This window comes from Lampetra planeri, unplaced genomic scaffold (genome assembly GCF_965212315.1).
Source record: "Lampetra planeri unplaced genomic scaffold, kcLamPlan1.2.h2 scaffold_843, whole genome shotgun sequence".
Lineage (NCBI taxonomy): Eukaryota > Metazoa > Chordata > Hyperoartia > Petromyzontiformes > Petromyzontidae > Lampetra > Lampetra planeri.
In genome coordinates this window covers 17,723-37,410 of record NW_027615665.1, presented here as the reverse complement: position 1 = coordinate 37,410, position 19,688 = coordinate 17,723, and the positions used below count along the sequence as shown (strand labels likewise).

The 19,688-nt window shown below is 43.7% G+C and overlaps 2 protein-coding genes across 2 annotated transcripts; both read left to right on the top strand.

Moving 5' to 3' along the window:
• Window positions 1-1,298: 1,298 nt before the first annotated feature.
• On the top strand, window positions 1,299-10,954 carry LOC144742066 (pecanex-like protein 1; the record flags this gene model as incomplete). The annotated part of the gene is given in 30 exon segments (XM_078624567.1): window positions 1,299-1,470; window positions 2,014-2,030; window positions 2,032-2,125; window positions 2,322-2,413; window positions 2,645-2,754; window positions 3,591-3,696; window positions 3,821-3,913; window positions 4,080-4,230; window positions 4,376-4,517; window positions 4,667-4,844; window positions 5,342-5,450; window positions 5,718-5,847; window positions 5,928-5,986; window positions 6,106-6,321; window positions 6,523-6,776; window positions 6,858-6,935; window positions 6,937-7,089; window positions 7,364-7,464; window positions 7,633-7,785; window positions 7,871-7,976; window positions 7,978-8,103; window positions 8,178-8,452; window positions 8,946-8,982; window positions 8,984-9,023; window positions 9,417-9,692; window positions 9,695-9,750; window positions 9,752-9,847; window positions 10,481-10,497; window positions 10,499-10,619; window positions 10,814-10,954. Coding segments are annotated over 30 exon segments (3,699 nt in total), but the record flags the coding sequence as incomplete, so codon positions are not given.
• A 463-nt stretch (window positions 10,955-11,417) lies between these two features.
• LOC144742064 (legumain-like) lies at window positions 11,418-18,507 on the top strand. Its single transcript, XM_078624566.1, has 14 exons — window positions 11,418-11,435; window positions 13,248-13,418; window positions 13,518-13,618; window positions 15,234-15,315; window positions 15,397-15,479; window positions 15,841-15,916; window positions 16,326-16,388; window positions 16,545-16,611; window positions 17,081-17,199; window positions 17,319-17,408; window positions 17,523-17,726; window positions 17,806-17,976; window positions 18,251-18,318; window positions 18,471-18,507. Exons 1-14 carry the CDS (start codon window positions 11,418-11,420, stop codon window positions 18,505-18,507), a joined length of 1,350 nt encoding a protein of 449 aa, XP_078480692.1.
• Window positions 18,508-19,688: the final 1,181 nt, after the last annotated feature.

The following is a 19,688-nucleotide window of genomic DNA, read 5'->3' as shown; positions in this document are numbered from 1 at the left end:
CAATAGTTATTGAAAACTACTGTGCTGTTCTCGGTGGGGTGTCTGTGCAGTACAACTGAACAGTGTGATGGAATGAGAGGCCTTCATATGTCCACTCATGACAAACTACAGTCTGATTTCAGGCTTCAGCAGGCAGTGACGCTTTGGAAGCTTTTACTCCTGCCATTCCTCTAGATTACAGAAAATAACCTTGTTTCTGATGGTAACGTTTTTACATTTGAAACAAAATACTGTTTAACGGAATCGGTAAGATGCGTCCTTTAAAAAAAAAAAAAGCCCCTCCAACAATATATTTACATACAAATGCCATGTATTTCTCCTTGCTGCGCAGACGGCTGTCACACAGATTTATGGTTATAAGACCAGGTTACGTCAGTGAGCAGTGGGCAGCTGTGCCTGGAGTAGTTTTTTTTTTTTTTATCAGCATGTTCAGGGCCACTGACAGGAGTATGAATTTCTAAGATACATGGGTTTGATGGTTGGGGGAAACTGGATCACCTGTGAAAAATGCACAGGGACAAGTGGAGCAAGCAGACGCCACACCGAAAGGAACCGGAGTGGCCCTGGTTGAAAAATGGTTTATAGAATTACAGCTCCAGAGTCCTGAGAGGACTGGAAGATGCTGGTGTCATGTGATTATGATCACATTTTGATGGAAGTGGAATGAGGGTTGACCGCCGATATGATCCATAGTTGTTTTCATGGAAATGTGTCTCCTGGGAGTTTGGAGTTCCTCCCCCCTTTGCGTCAGTATCCTGCTCTGAACCGGCGTCTTTTATTAATGCAGCTCCCACTCAGCTGCAGGCACTGGCTTTAAATAGCTGGCCAGAGTTTCGACCATGATTCCCTCTCTTTTACTTAATCTGTTTGCCTTTCTCTCCACCACTCCTTCCATCTCACCTCAAGGACTTCTTCTCTTCTGATGGCATTGTGGACGTCTTTTCAGAACAAGCAGGTTTATTTAATGTGATTGTTGGTGCGTAAACAGTCGGCGCTCCCCTTCGGCAGGAAAGCGGGGCAGCTCATAGCATCGCTGCAGACTTTCGTTCTCCTGCTGTGAAACCTGACACTATTTCTTTGTCTTCTTGTGTTGCTGGCACCTGGACTCATGTGACACTGCCGAATTCCATTTTTTATTCAGTTATAATTCCTTTTTACAGTAAAGTATTTGTAGGTTGTAGTTTTGTTTGTTTGTTTGTTTTTTTTTTTTGAAGGTTGCATGTTTTGTGCTTCACTGAGCAATTGGAAAACCAAGCTTATTAATAAGACATTTACATCACGTACCCTTGTTTGTTTAGGGCCACAATCGCATCATTGCCTACAGCCGTCCTGTCTACTTCTGCCTGTGCTGTGGCCTCATTTGGCTGCTCCACCACACCAGTCTGCGGATCACTTCATCCCGCTTCAGCCTGTATGGAGTCGTACTCACCAGCTCCTTGGTACTCGCCTCAGCCAGGGACCTCGTCATAGGTGAGGCCCAGTGAAGCTTCAGTCATATATATTTAACAATAAACATAATTATCCTTATAGATGGGTCATAAACTTGGGTGCAGGCACAAAAGAGGAAGCATGAACTGAAGGAGAAAATGTGTTTTGATCAATGGATCGTTATAATGATCAATTCTGGAGAACATCAGTCCAATCGGAGCTGAACAAAGATCACACAGGGTTATTAAATACAGGAATTAATAATTTACATGTCTCTCAAAGATTTAACTAGTACAATCTGCATTTGAGCCAGAGGTGAAAGAAGCTGAGGAGGAAACAGCGGCTTCTAATACACAAACACATGAAAGAATCATGTGAGAAAACACTTTGCAGTAGCTGCACGTCTTCTCTGGAAGTAAACCGCTGTATTTACAAGTGCTTCAGTCTCATCGCTGGAAACATACAATCAGCAGTAACTGCTGATGGAGGCAGGAACGTGTCAGATGTAGAACAGCACGCAACAAATGAAATTTACACATAGCTGTGCTAACACCACTGTCACCTTGTGTGTGTCTCTCTCTGCAGTCTTCACTCTGTGTTTCCCCCATCATCTTCTTCGTGGGGCTGCTGCCACAAGTCAACACGTTCGTTATGTATCTCTTTGAGCAGCTGGACATCCACGTGTTCGGGGGCAATGGTGAGCGACTCGTAGAGGCACAGCAGGGGTGACTTTGACCTCTACCGCCTGAGACAGCACACACTTCCATACATGCCTTACATATTCTGATGTGGCGTCCTTCACGAGAGGCCGAAGTGCTGATTTGCATTCTGCCCGACCCAGTGAATGTCGGGTCGAGAAGTTTCACCGCTGACACCCTCTGTGTTCTCTGCAGCCTCCACAAGCCTTCTGTCAGCGCTGTACAGTGTCCTACGCAGCATCATAACCGTCGCTCTGCTTTACGGCTTCTGCTACGGCGCTCTCAAGGTGAGGAGAGGAGACACACAAACTTAAATGACTTAAAAGGGGAAAAAATCTGTGTTTACTGGACAGGCAGACCTTTTGACTTTGTTTAGTCTGAAACTGTCATATTTTGCTACTTGGGTTCAATTAAGATCAGATAATGTAAGCTTGATGCCAAAGCACTCCAGCGACTGAGCAAAGCTGAGAAAAACAAAGACAAACTAAGTTAAAATGTCGTCGTCCTCTGTGTGTTAGGAGAGTTGGGAGCCGCACCACATCCCCGTGTTATTCTCTGTCTTCTGCGGCCTCCTGGTGGCAGTGTCTTACCACCTGAGCCGGCAGAGCGGCGACCCGTCTGTCCTCATGTAAGTTCAACACCCTCAGACCTCACTCGTATAGTGTTTGTGGTAACTGAAATGTAGGGATTCACAGAGAACACAGATGTTCAAGTGAGTTTCAAGCATTGAACTCAGCTGTCCGACAAGTTACGCTTCAGTTTTTTACTTGAATTAATGAAATGAAATATTCTGAAAATTCTACCTGAAACTATGTAAATGAGCTCATTAAATACGCACATGCAGAGCAGAAATATGAACATAGAATGAATAGTTTTACATTCTTAAAATAATATATATTTTATGTATCAACTCTTTTTATGGTGCCATGAATGCTTAACCTAAACGGAATGAAGATAATTGAGTATTATATATCCAAACCCTCTTTTTAAAAGCCTTCAGAATATAAAATTAGAGGGCTTAGTGTCTGTGCAGCTGAAGTACAGATTTGTTGCTAAGCATATAACTGAATATCATGTCATGGTATGTAACTTAGATTTCAGGAAATGTTGTATTTTAAGTAACTGGGCTGTTATCTAATCCATGTGCTCCAGTTTGCATAAATGTCCAGATCAGAAGACTGAACTTAAAATATTTTTTAGTTCATTTGTCAGTCAGATGTTTTGTCGGCGGAATAACCTCAAACATGCATGTTTTTTTTTGCCCGAAATAGCCAAAACTAGGTCATCCAAAGAATGTCCATCAGTGATTCCGCCCACCTTAAAGAATAATCTCTTCCTGCACATATGCTGTAGATTATCTCTGACAGAGGTTATCATAGCTTCACTAAAATATTGTTCACACCGCCCCCTCAGAATATTTGTGGTATTTGAGCCAGCTAATATTTTTACTTGCTTTGTTTGCAGCTCTCTGATACAGTCCAAGATTTTGCCCAATATAAAAGACAAGAACCCGGAGGATCCTCTGTCAGAGGTGCAGGATCCGCTGCCAGACAAGCTACGGGCATCAGTGGTGAGTTACACACTGGTTACATGTCGATGAATCCAGTTGTAACCTCGGTACATTTACCTTGGTTTAAGCCTCCAGCTTCTCAACCCTTTTTAACGTGGATTTTGTCTTTGACTGTTTTGTGTAGAATGAGCGTCTGCAATCGGACCTGATCGTCTGTGTTGTCATCGCTGTCCTTTACTTCGCCATCCACGTCAGCACTGTGTTCATAGCTCTGCAGGTACTGGAACTGTCTCACATCTATACAAGCATAACGTGATGATACGTTTGGACCGTGAATAATGTTCATGCTTCACAGTATTCTCATATGTAAATATCCCCATATCTCATATTTCTTCTCCTGATATAACAGTTGTCTCTTTAACCCCACCTCTCTGTTCCCTCAGCCTTACCTCAGTTACGTCCTGTATGCTTTGCTGGGGACAGTGGGCTTACTTACCCACTACCTACTTCCTCAAGTTCGCAAGCAGCTGCCCTGGTACTGCTTCTCTCACCCTCTGCTCAAAACTAAGGAGTACTATCAGTTCGAAGTTAGAGGCAAGTACACTGCGTCCTGCACACTCCACAGCCGCTCATCTTGTTTTTGCTTCTGTATATATAAAGTGCCCCGCATGTGGTAATTAGAATTAGAATGTGGTAACGGCACATAATAATCACACTTCTCTTCACTTCATCTCATCAGATGCTGCACATGTCATGTGGTTCGAAAAGCTCCATGTGTGGCTGTTGTTTGTGGAAAAGAATGTTCTCTATCCCCTCGTCATCCTCAACGAGCTCAGTGGCAGCGCCAGAGAGCTCGCCAGTCCGAAGAAGTTGGACACTGAGTGAGAACATCTTCCAACATTTACCAACATCTTTGTATTCTTCCCTCTAATTCCCTTTTGTTGTTAGACTTAGATAATCCTGAGAGGTAGATCTGCATTTGCCGACCTGACCATCATGCTGATGCCGTCCTTTTGTGACTGTCCTGCAGGGTTGGCGCGCTGATGATCACAGTGGCGGGCCTAAAGCTGCTCCGTTCATCCTACAGCAGTCCTACCTACCAGTATGTGACGATCCTCTTCACCGTCCTCTTCTTCACCTTCGACTACCGTCATCTGTCAGAGACACTGCTGCTCGACCTCTTCCTCATGTCCATTGTGTTCAGCAAGGTGAGTTTTATAGTACTGTACTGGTCTTTATGATGTTGATACAGTACAGTATACAGTTTATTTGTACTCCAAGGAAGAGCATGTGTAATAATTTATAATATTTTTCTGATAGTTCATCATTCTTTTGTTGTGTTGTGATTCCTATTGTTGCTTATTGTCAATATCATGCAATGCTTAAGATGGCTTATTATAGTTAAAATGTTTCTTATTGTTGTTGTTACCACGGTTTTATGTTGTGTCCTGTCTTATTTATTGTCATTTGCATGTTTTATAATGTTGTTAGTATGTTTCTTATTTATGTACTTTTTTTCTAACATGGTTTGACATGTTTTTTACCATATTTGCTGACATTTTCTGTTGTTTCTGAATTTTAGTTTTAACATTTCTTTCTACAGCACATTGGTCCGCTGTATGTAAATGAAGACGTAAACTTGCTTTACTTACCACTTACTTTATTATATAGATAATATCTCTGTTGTTTTGTTTTGATTTTACAGTTGTGGGAGCTGTTCTACAAGCTGCACTTTGTCTACACCTACATTGCCCCCTGGCAGATCACATGGGGTTCAGCCTTCCATGCCTTTGCTCAGCCCTTTGCCGTGCCTCGTATCCTTTCATGGATTCTTTTTTTTCCATCTTTTATTATGAGCTCAGTCACAGTTTCCAGTAGCCCAGTAGTAAATGTCACCTGTGTAAAGATCTGCTGTTCAGTGTCCAGTTGATGGTTTGTATTTAGTCAGTTGTTTGGTCCGTTGTTATTCTACAGATGTTGAATCACATTAAGCTGTTTTGTGATGTTGAATGAATTTCTCCCCTCATATGTAGACAAACCATACATATTTTTCAAGTGATCCTTGACTTCAGTCCTTTCAGACTCTGCCATGCTCTTTGTCCAAGCTGTCGTGTCAGCCATCTTCTCCACTCCCCTCAACCCCTTCCTGGGCAGTGCCATTTTCATCACCTCTTATGTCCGCCCCGTCAAGTTCTGGGAGAGAGACTACAAGTATTATGATTTTACTGTGAAATCACAAACTCACCAAATCCATGTTTGTATCTGACATTTGCAATTTTGTCTTCATGTAGCACCAAAAGAGTGGATCACTCCAACACTCGTCTGGCCTCTCAGCTTGACAGAAATCCAGGTAAGAACTTAATTTAGGCTGTTTTTAATTTTGTTTAATTCGATTTTGAAGAGCTCATTCAACTGTTTTGCTCATTTGAACATTTTCTACAGTTACATTGTTCACGTTTCACTCTGCAGGTTCTGATGACAACAATCTTAACTCAATCTTCTATGAGCATCTTACTCGCTCGCTGCAGCATAGCCTGTGTGGAGACCTCCTCTTGGGCCGCTGGGGCAACTTCAGCACCGGGGATTGTTTCATTCTGGCCTCCGACTACCTTAACGCTCTGGTTCACCTGATAGAGATTGGTAATGGCCTGGTCACCTTTCAGCTGAGAGGGCTGGAATTCAGAGGTGAGAAGCCTCTCGTGAACGAACGTGTGGTACTGAAGGTCTGTGGACCACAATGACAGCACCGACTATATTTTATGGAAAAAGAGGTTCATTTCATGGATTATATGAAGTCATTTGTTGTTTTTCTATAAGTGCCATCTATACTGATTAGTTCAGAACAGGTTTGAAGGTATTGTCAAGTGTTCCTCCTCTTCTCTGCAGGAACCTACTGCCAGCAGAGGGAAGTGGAGGCCATCACTGAAGGGGTGGAGGAGGATGAGGGCTGCTGTTGCTGCGAGCCGGGCCACCTTCCTCACTTTCTGTCCTTTAACGCCGCCTTTGGACAGCGCTGGCTGGCCTGGGAGGTGCTGGTCACCAAGTACGTGCTGGAAGGCTACAGCATCACTGATAACAGCGCCGCATCCATGCTGCAGGTGTTCGATCTGCGACGTATCCTCACCACGTACTATGTCAAGGTTAGCGGGACACCACTGTGGAAGCAGTTTATATTAACGACCATGGAATGATTCATGGATGACCAACTTTCTTGCTCTCAGGGTATCATCTACTATGTGATCGCCTCTCCCAAACTGGAAGAGTGGCTGGCTAATGAGACCATGAAAGAGGGGCTGCGAGGGGTGTGGCGAGAGAAACTACGTTGACCTGGATCCCACTTTTAATCCCAACATCGATGAGGACTATGACCATCGGCTCGCAGGCATCTCCAGGGACAGTTTTTGTGGAGTTTATCTGGGTTGGATCCAGTACTGCAACTCTCAAAGGGCCAAGGTAATTCTGCCTGAAGTGTTTGTTTCTAATGAGGCTCTGTGCATCAGTGTGTCTCTAGTGTCTGAAGTGTAACTCACGCTGACGTCTATTCATCCAGCTCTATTGAGAGTCTACTGGACTGATAAGAAGTATAATGCTCAAATAAAAAAATGGCTGCCTAAAGAAGTTGAGAGGAGCCAGCAGCTGGGATTGAAACATTCCACTCAGTACAACTGGGTCTGACTGCATCAATCAAACTATTGATTCCCTTCCCATCTCCTCTGTGTGTTTGTAGCCACTGGACAGCGAGAAGGACTCACCTCTGGTGCTGCTGTGCTTTGGCCTGTGCGTGCTGGGGAGGAGAGCTCTGGGAACAGCAGCTCATCACATGTCCAGGTTGTTCAGTAATCCAAGTCATAATGTGATGAGGACTAAGAGTGTTTATGGAGATCATACAGCCAAACATCATCTGCAAATGCATTTCTACACATGAAAATGTTTCCTCTCCTTCAATTTCTTTCTGGGCTTTGAATTTTAAATGTACATCTTTGCTTTCCATCACAGCAATCTGGAGTCTTTCCTTTATGGACTTCATGCATTATTCAAAGGAGATTTCCGCATCTCTTCAGTGCGAGATGAGTGGATCTTCGCCGACATGGAACTGCTCAGGAAGGTAGTGGTGCCTGGAATCCGAATGTCTCTCAAATTACACCAGGTGCGACTTTCCACATGAAGCTGCTCATATTCTAGTTCTTCTGGTTGACTTCGATCCTCAACAAAAGTCTGCTCCTCTCTTCATCAGGGACCACTTCACTTCTCCTGATGAGTATGATGAGCCGTCGGTTCTCTTCGAGGCCATCTCCTCCCACCAGCAGAACCTGGTCATCGCCCACGAGGGCGACCCTGCCCTGGAGGAGCGCCGTGCTGTCCAATGCCCAGTCGCTCCTCGCTCTGCGCCACGTCCTGGACGAAGGCACCAACGAGTACAAAATCATAATGCTCAATCGACGTTACCTCAGCTTCCGTGTCATCAAGGTAGGTCACAAAGTCACCATTAGCTTCGGTAAATTTGTCAGAAGTAATATTCAACAAATACGCCTGTGCTGCAGGTAAATAAAGAGTGTGTCCGAGGCCTTTGGGCAGGGCAGCAGCAGGAGCTGGTGTTCCTCAGAAACCGGAATCCAGAGCGTGGGAGCATCCAGAACGCCAAGCAGGCTCTTCGTAACATGATCAATTCCTCTTGTGACCAGCCCATAGGATATCCCATCTACGTTTCCCCGCTCACCACCTCCTACTGCAACTCGCACCCGCAGCTCGGGCACATCCTGGGCGGCCCCATCAGCATCGGGAACATCCGCAACTTTGTTGTGAGCACATGGCACAGGTCTGTGGTTCTGTGTGGCAGCGACGGCCACAAGGGTTTCCTGTAGTTCATGATTATAAAGTCACGGTCAGTCCTGAGGATTTGAATAAACGCGGTATCTCGTGAGACTTGTGACGCGATTTATGTCGGAGATGCAGAAGTAGTCGTGCCAGCGACAACACCTGCATGTCTTCTAAGAACCGTGCGCAAAAAACAACCCGGATGTTCTGATGAATGATGGGCATCCTGTCTGCAAAACCTGCCGCTGGAAAGTGCCGAGTAAAGTCTCGAATAAGTCAAATCTGACCCCCTCTGTTCCAATATCAGTTTATTATAGTAATTAGTTATTTGTGTTCAGAGTTTGCAAAGCCTGAGCAATGTTTAACATAAAACATTAAAAATGTCTTAAATCTCCTTGTTTCCCCTCCATATTATAGATAATCAGGATTATTTCCTTGACAATGACCTGGAAAAAATATAATCGTGGTCTACTAACCACCCTTGTTTCTTGCAGGCTGCGAAAAGGGTGCGGTGCAGGTTGTAACAGTGGAGGGAAATATCGAGGATTCAGATGCAGGGGGGTTGTCCTTTAGCAATGGAAATGGGACAGGTAGGGGACTCTCAACAGAGCTCGGCCTCACAGGGTGGAACTTCTGGACCTGCCCCTCCTCACTCGTACCAGCCCTCACACTCTGGGTAAAAAGCACTGAAACACAAGACCGAGTATCACAACTGAAACCATACTTCATCTCTCTCTCTCTGTCTCTCTGTCTCTCTGTCTCTCTCTCTCTCTCTCTCTCTCTCTCTCTCTCTTGTCTCAAACACAAATATATAAACTTTTATGAATATTTTGGGAAAATTGCAAATGTATTCAACTGTCAAGAAAACCATTGACAAAAAATGTCTTGTAAGATATCTGGGGTTACATTTTTGCCCTTCAAGGACTTCAATCCCTGCCCTTCTTTCTGACTCCCCCTGCTTCCAGGTACCAGTCACAGTTCTCAGTCTGTTCAGTTTGGTTTGGTCCGCCACTCCCCTGCCCGAGCCTCTGTGGCCAGCCAATCATCCTCTTACCGCTACAGCAGCAGCCGCCACTCCTCCCTACGCACGTCCATCACAGGTCTGGAGCCCTGCCGACGTTCCTCCACCAGCCAGCTGTCTCTGCGCACGCTCCCAACCTCCCTGCAGCTCCGGCTGGGCTCCACCTCCGACCCTGCTGGCCCCTCCGCCTCCCTCTCCAGCCACAGCATCCCTCCCTGCAAACGCACACGCTGGTGGGTCTGCTGGGCAACGATGGCCTGTGCTGCACCGTGACTGATCCCCCTCAGTCAGCATCATCACCATTACCACCACCCCCAACAACACAACCCTGCTGTCGCCACCGTGCTTAGAGATGACATCTCCTACAGAGTGCAGGTTTGTAGAGTTGACCCTGATCAGGGTGCAAGTCCAAACGGTCACCAGCAACAGCCAGGCTCTACTTCGGTTTGCTTCTAGGCAGGTAGTTTTCATTCCAATTCAGTTTCCTCCTTGATGTGAGTGCTGACAACACAGCATTCGATACACGACACAAACACATAAACAATGGAGGAGATGGTGAAGCTGATTTTTGTCACAAAGTGCAGGAGAGACACGATGGCCAAACACAGCTTCACTCGGCGCTGCAGTCTCTCCGTCCAGCTCACAAACATCTTCACTAACTGACCACCAGCAAATGTTTTGCACACGTCAGTCATATTAAATGAGCATCTGACAAGGAATGAAGAACTTAGCGCTGGTAAAGCTGCCTCTCGGCTCCCGTTGAAGGGGGGGCTGAAAGGGGGGGCTCCGGCACTCTCTGCGATGTCACATGTCTAGTACCGGCTCAGCTCACTTAGGACTGTACTGGAGGAGGTACGAGCAAAAACACCAGGTTACCCGGGTTCTATGCCATTGGAAAGCATTGCCATTGGAAAGCCGGGTAGAGTCAAGGCGAGCTGGAATCCTGCGGTGGCAAAGCGCCATCTGGGTACTGCCGACTCACAGTCCTTTTTGTGGTTCTGTGTTCAGATTATGGATGTGACTCAGGCTGGAGAACATCCACCTATCCAAGCGTAAAGAACTGCAGTGGCCTGATGAGACCATGAGACTGAGAGCAGGACGGACCTGCTGGAGGGACTGGAGCCCCTTGGAGGGCATGGAAGGACATGTAAGTCTTTACTCCAAAGTCTGGTCAAACTGGTCGGTGATGCCCTCATTCTCACAGGTTTTAACATTGACTCAGGCCAGTTAGTCTGCCCTTGTTTTTGACCTGCAACATCCCCTGCGACCTACTTGCTCTGTAATAAACACTCTGTAAATTTTGATGAGTTTCCTTTTACTGTGTCCCCTTGTCCCTCTCAGGTGATTCACCGGTGGGTGCCTTGTAGCCGCGACCCAACCAATCGCTCCCATATCGATAAGACCATCCTGCTGGTACAGGTGGAAGATAAGCTCGTCCCCATTATTGAGACAGGGGTCATTGAGTTGGGTGCAGAGGTTTGAAACAAGCAGGCACACAGACTCGTGTGAGGACAAAGCCACAGACTGGCTGGCAGGACGCAGGAGCCTGCTGGAGAAAGGAAACGGGAGCTCTCCCCCCTCCCCCTTTCCTTATTGCTGAGGGGGAAAGGAAGCCAGGGAAAAGTGCAAGCAGAGGCACAACGTACGTTCAACCGACATCTTTTACTGCATCCACCCACTTTCAGTGTCTGCCTTGCTTTGCATCTCAGAAATGCTGCATGACAGTAAAACCTTAAGTTAGTTCATGCTAACTGGTGATTGATTTCTATGCATTTCATCCACTTTTGTTGGCGGTTCTGACAGAACTGCGCGTGGAGATTTTTGTGTGTGCGTGTGTGTGATCTGTTTGTCTTTATTACTTTGCCAAATAAGCCTGGTGTTGAATATCTGCCATGGTTTCATATAGGTGAAAGCTTTTTTTTCACTGCCATGACCACAGAGAATAATGGCGGCGCAGAGCAGAGTGAGACTCGTCTGCGCTTGTCACACTTCTCTGTCACATTGTCATTCCGTTTGCATTAGTTTTGAATATCTGCAAGATCACTTTGCGCAAAGAAAAAAGAACTTGCACTATAATTTTAGTATTTTAATTTACAGTGATGCACTACAATCTTTAGGTAATATCACATTTTATTTATTACAGATTTTGAATGGCCATGGTTACCGATGCCTTGGGAATGAAATAAATGCAATCACTATTCTGTTTTCAGCCATTTTTATTTTACAATTTTATGTTTCAGAAACTTGAAAAGAACTTTTTACTGTATATGATTATATCTATATATATATTTACACAAATATATATATATAATGTAGAAAAGATTTGTTTTCAATATTTATTACTGTGAACATGTTATTTACACTTTGTTACAATCTTTTTTTTCCTTTTGAGACAAAGATTAATGTATTATGGACCATTGGTTGAATACAAGATGCAGACTTTTTTGATGGATTGTTAAACTATTAAACTTCTTTTCTATATTGAGAAATAAAAGTTTGATTTATCGCTGACATCTTTACATGGCCTCCTCTGATTGCCTCTGTGGAATTTTATTCATTAAAGCTGCTTCATCAGGGACTTGACAAGATGTTGCATGTGAAAAGAGCCTTTACGAGTGAATCAGATGACTGCCGTTTACTGTGCCAACTTTCATAGACTGTATAAATTGCGTAACACTGCACATGTTCCTGTTATGACTTGTTTGTGGGTCACACATTATCCTCTGTATTCCATTTTTGACCTGTTCTTACCATCTCTTCCTACATATATATCTAAACTTGTACCTCCCTACTACTGCAGTTTACCACATTTGCTTGATATATAGCGTCTCATGCAACTTTTATTATTGTAGTTAAACTGTCAAACATGACCTGGATGAGCACCCAAATCAGAAGAAGATAACTTGGCTAAAACTTGAGTTGCCGGTCCTGATGACTAATGATGACTAAACACCATGTGGAAGTCACTTTTTAGTTTATTTCACAGTGGTATCAAGGGAACACTCAGTGCACACACCTCTATTCTGGCCCAACAGTCTCCTGACTGGAACACATGAAAGATCCTGGCTGCAGACTTTGTACCAGATGAAATCAAGTTGGTACATGACACATTTCTGGACAAACTAACACAGTTTCAGAAATGCAAATCAAGAGCAGGAAAAGGTTCAGACAGCTTTTGGATTTGTAGTATATTTTTGTCACAGAATGCTTATTTGGAGATCCAGACCAGAAAGTAGCTGGGCACGGATGGGATTCTCCAGAAATTAGACAATATATGAATCTGTGGTTTTTACCTTTCTAGATTTTGCTTTGCTTGCCTCGATGTTTACTTCTAACTCACAGATGATCTGTTTTAACCAGAAAATGTCAAGTTCAAACCTGCTCCTCGAGCACATGACTCTCATCGGGGAAGGGCCCGCCCCCTGCGGCCTCTGATTGGCTGCTGCTCTGACATTCCCACTGACTGTTGTTCCCGACGTCATGTATAAACGTCCCACAGGCACCCAGACGAGGATTTTCATTTAGGTAAATTATTTCTCCGCTGTGTCTTCCCAAACAACCACCAAGTAAAACAGGTATTTTCGTGTTGGTAGATTCATAATAGGTGTTTTTAAAGGCGTAGCGGCTGTTTGAGCTCGTAGAACCTTCGTATTATGCCGCTGCGCTGTTAGCTGGCTGCGTTAGCTGTCCGGTAATGGAAGCCGTCATGTGACTTTCGGGCAGCGTTGGCTTTGGATGCTGTTGTTTGCGTCCGCTACTCACTGTCCTCTGTTAGTCCCACCAGGTCTCCCACAGAAGCCGGGGACATGTCTCAGTCAGTCATCTTGGCTGTGCTCGCCTCACCCTCGGGCTGGTGGCTGCATTTCCCCAGCAGCTGCCCGACGAAGGGAAAAACTGGGTGCTGATAGTTGCCGGGTCCAATGGCTGGTACAACTACCGACACCAGGTGAGAGGGTGAAACATCCGGGTACATGGCACCGTGTGCTTGTCACGTCCTCCCCCCCGTTCCTCTGGTGAATGGGTGAATGTGGTCGTCTGTCCCCAGGCCGATGCCTGCCATGCCTACCAGATCGTCCACAGGAACGGGATCCCGGACGAGCAGATTGTGGTCATGATGTATGATGACTTGGCACAAACGAGCAGTGAGTTCACGTTCTGTCAGTGATTTATTCTCCAAAGTTGTGTCCTCATCTTCACATTTGCTGGTTATAAATTACAGCACACATATTTTCATTTTGTTATCAAGCTAGAGATTAGAAACCAGCCCCTTTTACTCACCACCTTTATTTACTGTTTATTTACATAGTCCCTGTGTGTTGACGCTTGAAATCTATTCTTGTCCTGCTCCATCAGGACTGTGTCACATCATTCTGCCCATGTTAGTTAGTATATTCGCATTATAGACATCATGCAGCTGTATTTGTACATAGACGGTTGTAAATGTTCCAGGGGCACGATTATATTATATATAAATTATATGATACCACTCTTTGAAAGTTGGTGTACTAAAGAGCCAAGCCCTTTTTTGTTATTTTTTTATGACCGTCAGCAACTTCCTCATCTCATTGTCCTTTGGGAGGAAGTGAACATTATACCAGATATGTTGGAGACATCCTCTTTACAGGGAGTTGTGTAAAATTGGAACTTAAATCCAAGAAAGGAAAGCATTGTTCATCTGCAGCCTGTCTTCATGTTGAACCCGGTTTATAATACAGAATAGTTGCACAGTCATGATGTCAATTGAATTCAGTGTCACTGAGTGCGGAGCGGCAGCGTACAGATCAAGTAGCACCGCAGACCAGCTGAGTGAAAGAGCCTCAGTAAGAAGAGTCACAGGGAAGTAATTTTAGTGCTCTTCGTTATCAGTGTCGTGACTGGATCGAGGAAGAGAAAAGAAAGACGATCTGTGTTTTTTGTTAAAAGTGTGGTCAGCATGAGATTGTAAAAACTGTTGGGCTCGGTTTGCAAACCACTCCACAGGTTTATTAACACTGATCATTTACTTTTTACATGTCACGTTTCCTCTTAAAATCTAGAAAACTTAAAAGACATGAACATAAAAGCTATGTCATGTGTAAAAAAAAATCAAAACAAATCACTGCATGCAGCATGTTTCCTAATCCACAGCTGCAGCTAACACTGATTTGTATTAATCTGTCAATTTTTTTTTTTTTGGGTGTCAGATGTTTTCTTCAGACCTGCAGTCCATCACCCAAACAGCTGTTCAGTGTGGTGAAGGACGTGCTCCTTATGTAGAAGTCAGTGCAGTGATTTTTAGTGTCAAATGAAAGTAGTTATAAATAACATATTCTGCTTCTTCCAAAAGATTTGGGTAAATACCAGAGACAGAGGACAAAAATAACAAATAGTATATTCACACTGCTGCCAGCTGTTCTCACACTTACCAGAAGAAATAAAAAAACGTGACATCCTGTCGGTCATGTTTTGGGGGAAACATGATTCAACATTGATAGTTTCCTATCAATTTCCATGTTCCGTCATGATGATCAGCTCTCCCTGATTCAGATCACTGAACAGTGAGAACAGTTCACTGAAATGCTCCAGAGAAGTGTTTCCCTGTGCCTAAATATACATATGTATGAATGTCTGTTAGTGGAACAGATAAACAATAGTGAAAGTGCTTTGAAAAAGAGGAAAAACCTGCTGTGGAATGTTCCGTCACCTTATCAGTTCCTTATTGATCATGTTAAAAAAGTCTGCACTCCCTCCTGTAATTCTGTTTGTTTCTTGTTGCATGTAGAAACCCCACCCCTGGGATCGTGATCAACAGGCCCAACGGCACAGATGTGTACAAGGGAGTTCCTAGAGATTACACCGGGGAAGTGAGTGCTTCAGTTAGCTCCGTAGTTGTGGAGAAGTCTGTGTTTTGTGTGGTGTTATTCATGATCCGGTGTTTTCTGCAGGATGTGACCCCTGAAAACTTCCTGGCGGTGCTAAAGGGCGACTCCTCCTCAGTCAAAGGTGGCTCAGGAAAAGTGTTGAAGAGGCATGTGAGACGAGCAAAACAGCAAATCAAAGTTCAAAGTTGTCTGTTGTTCTTCACCCATGTACAGCAATGAGCGAAATACCATTCCGTCCAGATCAACCAACCAGTCACTCCGGCAGCATTGCGACATGTTGCGTACTTAATACCCACAAAAGGCAAACATGGGCATGTAGAGCAGACCTTCAGCAGCACTTAAAAACGTCACATATGTAAACCTGTCGTAGTGTAAAAACCCGTAGGGTAGTGAAAATGCTGCTTCAGAAATAATTGTGGAACCGAAACTGTGACCAAGTTAGTGCACCTGTCTGTTTTTGTTTTTTTTTTTTTTTTTTAAACAACATTTCTCTGTGTGTTTTGGCAGCGGCCCCAATGATCATGTGTTTGTTTACTTCACTGACCACGGAGCGCCTGGAATTCTGGCATTTCCCGATGATGAGGTGAGCAGTTTTTTTTATTACTGCTGGCCACTCTTCTCAAGCTCAAGAGATCAGCCACAAGATTCAATGCAGGAACTAACTATTCTTATCTCTTTCAAGATCATTTCTCTCACAACCACTCTGCCATGAGGTGGTTTTCTCTGCACATTTTTAGAATTCACCGATACAAAGACAGTTCAACAGCTGCATGTCAGACTGCTCCATAGAAATGGTGAAAGGAGGAAGGCTAATGCTAAGCTACATGATTCACATTATTATTATACTGAATAGAACATTATAATTTTGAATATGATTATTTTATATCATTTGTATTTATTATTAAATGATATTGAATTATTATTATGATTATAATGAACATTTAGTGTTCAGCTGTGACAGTGGACTTGTCTTTTTCTCTCTGTTTTTCCAGCTCCATGTTAAAGACCTCCAAGCAGCCATTAAGTACATGCACGACAGCAACAGATACAAGAAGGTATGATACATGTTTTTTTTAGACGGACATGTGTCCACTTGCTCTGCAGGATGTGGGTCACTGATAAAATGCACTAAGCAGATGTTTCTGTGCAGGAAGATGAGGTCATAACACAATTCTGTTTTGTCTTCTGAATGCAAACACACACTCTGACAGCTGGTGTTCTACATTGAGGCGTGTGAGTCTGGATCAATGATGAACCACCTGCCTGCTGACATTGACGGTAAGTTGAACTTCACTGCATCAGAATCAATGTTCAGCAAAACAGACAGATAATGGAACCATGTCAATCAATAAAAAAAAGTCAATTCATGATTCCAAAAACATGAACTTGAACTTGAAAAAAAAAGACAGAACGGAAACAACATTTGTTGAGGTATTTTCCAACTTTGAAGTGTTTGTCACGTCGAGTCAAATGCTGAGTTAACTGTTGTCAACTGTTGTTGTTTGAATTGCCTTCAACCTGATGTAGTTTTACATCCTGTATTTACATTCGTGTGTGTGTGTCAGTGGATTGACGCACCAAGAAAAACTGTCGTCAGAGGTCAGTGCACCTTGAACTGCTCGGCCGTCATAACTGACATAACTAGCAGTCATTCAGGAGCATCTCGTGATGCTCGATTTTGTCCAAATGGCCAGTGAAGTTATCTCCAGGTACCACGATACAACATGATCATATCTGTGGTTTTCAGTTTACGCCACCACAGCCGCCAACTCTCATGAGTCTTCTTACGCCTGCTACTATGATGAGAAGAGGGACACATACCTGGGAGACTGGTACAGCGTGAACTGGATGGAAGACTCTGACATGGTTGGTGATGTAACCTGATATTTACGATGGACTATTGAATCTATAGTTTAACTTATAGAAGCTGTGAGTACAACCGTATTTTGCCCAGTCAATGATGTCATTTGTCATCATGCTTCCAGGAGGACCTGAAAAAAGAAACCTTGCTGAAGCAGTTCAAGATCGTGAAGAGCCACACAAACACCAGCCACGTGCAGCAGTTTGGAAACAAGGCGAGTTCATAGAAAAACAGTTTCTGCTTCATTGCCAGTGATTTAAGAAGCATTTGAAGAACTGTTTCGCTTGAGATGGGAAAACATAGGGTGAGCGTCCTGTGTTGTGTGCAGACTTTGGGCCACATGAAGGTCATCGAGTTTCAGGGAAACCCCTCAGCTGTCAGCCCACCTCCAATGACCCTTGAGCCTATCGCAGAACCTCATCTGACCCCGAGCCCTGATGTTCCTCTGGCCATCCTCAAGAGGAAGATGATGGCCTCCAATGATCTGGGAGTTGCAAAGGAGCTGCTGATGGAAATAAACAGCCATATCAAGGCAGGTGGCTGCGTCCCAGATGTTTTTGGGTGGTTCTGAGGAATAGTTTGAATGTCTTACAGTGTTTCCACATGCTCAGATCAGGGAGCTGCTGGCTGAGACGATGCGCAGGATTGTCGAGAAGGTGACGGGTAATGAGCTGAAGGCCGAGGAGGTGCTCGACAACAGAGCCGAACTGTCCCAGCACGAGTGCTACAAGGCTGTGGTCAACCACTACAAACACAACTGCTACAACTGGCACAAACCTGAGGTAGAGTCCCAGTCAGCACCGACATGGTCAAGACAGTTGACTTCATCTTGGTCCCATTTCTTGTTAAAATCCAGAGATTATGTCTTTGTGCCCAAACCTTCCCTAAGCTGTGTGCAAAAGGCCAGAGATCCATCTTCATCACACATGAAAAAAAAAGCATTAGACTGGTAGAACATTTCAGTTTTAAAGATTAGCAGCCCCCCCCCCCTCGCCTCCAAAATCTGTGATACGTTTCAGTCAGATGTTGATTTGGACCTGTGTTGTTGTGTTTCAGTTTGAATATGCTCTCAGACACCTGTACGCCCTGGTGAACCTGTGTGAGAGTGGATACACTGCAGACAGGTATGGACAATTCGTTTTACTTGATCCTTTTCTGTTGTCTTTGTGCTTTCTTAAATTCTTATTTCATAGTTTGTCATTGGTTATTTTATATATTTTTCTCTCAGAATGTCATGTTTGTTTTTGTAACTGGAAAACTGTTTTTCTCTCTGCAGCATCCAGCTGGCGATAACCTCTGTGTGTCATGTCTGAGTACTGAGAACACTCAGCCCCACTGTGCACTGCTTCCCAATCAATCTCTAGTGGTGTTATCAACACACAAACACTTTTTTGTGTGGGATATTTTTTTATTTTAATGAGATGTTTATGAACTTTTACTGTAAGTTGCACTATCAGGCATTTTACTGATTTTTAGTTGTAACGTGTTTAATGTGAATTTCCTTTGCTCTCAGCTTCATTTTGTGTCCTCATAAATGTTTTGAATGACATGTAAAGGGCAAACAACAAAAACAGTGAATGTGGTTTGAACAACTATCCTGAAATAAATTTGAAAACAGCCAACAATTACCAGTACCTGTGGTTTATTGAATTTAATGAAAGTTTCTGCAGCACCACCATGAGGTCAAGGACAATCCTATTTTGGGTGAAATGTTTCAAATGCTGTTTTTAACCTTTGTGATCCCTGAATGTTTCATAAAATGCTATGATCAGGATATTTGGTATATTCCATAATTATGTTGTCTATGTACATGGCTCAGACTGCATCTGAGAAAGCTGCAGTTAAGATGAAAGATGTACATGAAATATGTAAGAAACAAAACACACATACACACATACTTCTGTATCTGGTAGCACATTGAATCCAGGAGGATATTGTAAATTGTATGCTTCTTAAAAACACAAAAGTTTTGTCCTTTGTTACTTCAAATTGCTGGATATGAAAGTTGGTCAGCAATATAATTACATTACAGAGATTTTTTTTCCAGTTCTCTCTCATTTTAAAATGGATGGTAAAGCCAAATATATGTATATATATATAACTACAAAGAAAAACCCTGCGGTTTTCCCTTGACGAAAGGGTTGTATAGGGTGTAATAACCATATTCACCACTAGATGTCCCCTGAGTTTTCACAATTATTTTTATTTTATTTTTAATGTATTTTTTTAAATTTCTTTCTTTTAAATGTATGATTTTAATTGTTTTTGTTCGCCCATAATTTTCTGACAATCTAAATTGAAACATTTTAGTTTATTTTTTTTCAGGCAAATTACCCTGCTTCCCTCCTCCGCGGAGGTCCACCCACTTCTTAAAACAGGAAGCTAGCCGGACGAAACCTGCGTTGTAATCCAAGAAACGCCGAAGCGGTACGAGGAAGCACTGAAGTGGGCTGAGTTGGATCGACAGACAGCATCTGATTGGATTAAAGTCCGG

Coding starts and splice junctions, on each gene's coding strand:
- LOC144742064 (XM_078624566.1), top strand. Junction 13,619..15,233: donor TTGGCACAAACGAGCAGTGA/GTTCACGTTCTG, acceptor TGTTGCATGTAG/AAACCCCACCCCTGGGATCG. Junction 16,612..17,080: donor CCTGCCTGCTGACATTGACG/GTAAGTTGAACT, acceptor TGTGGTTTTCAG/TTTACGCCACCACAGCCGCC.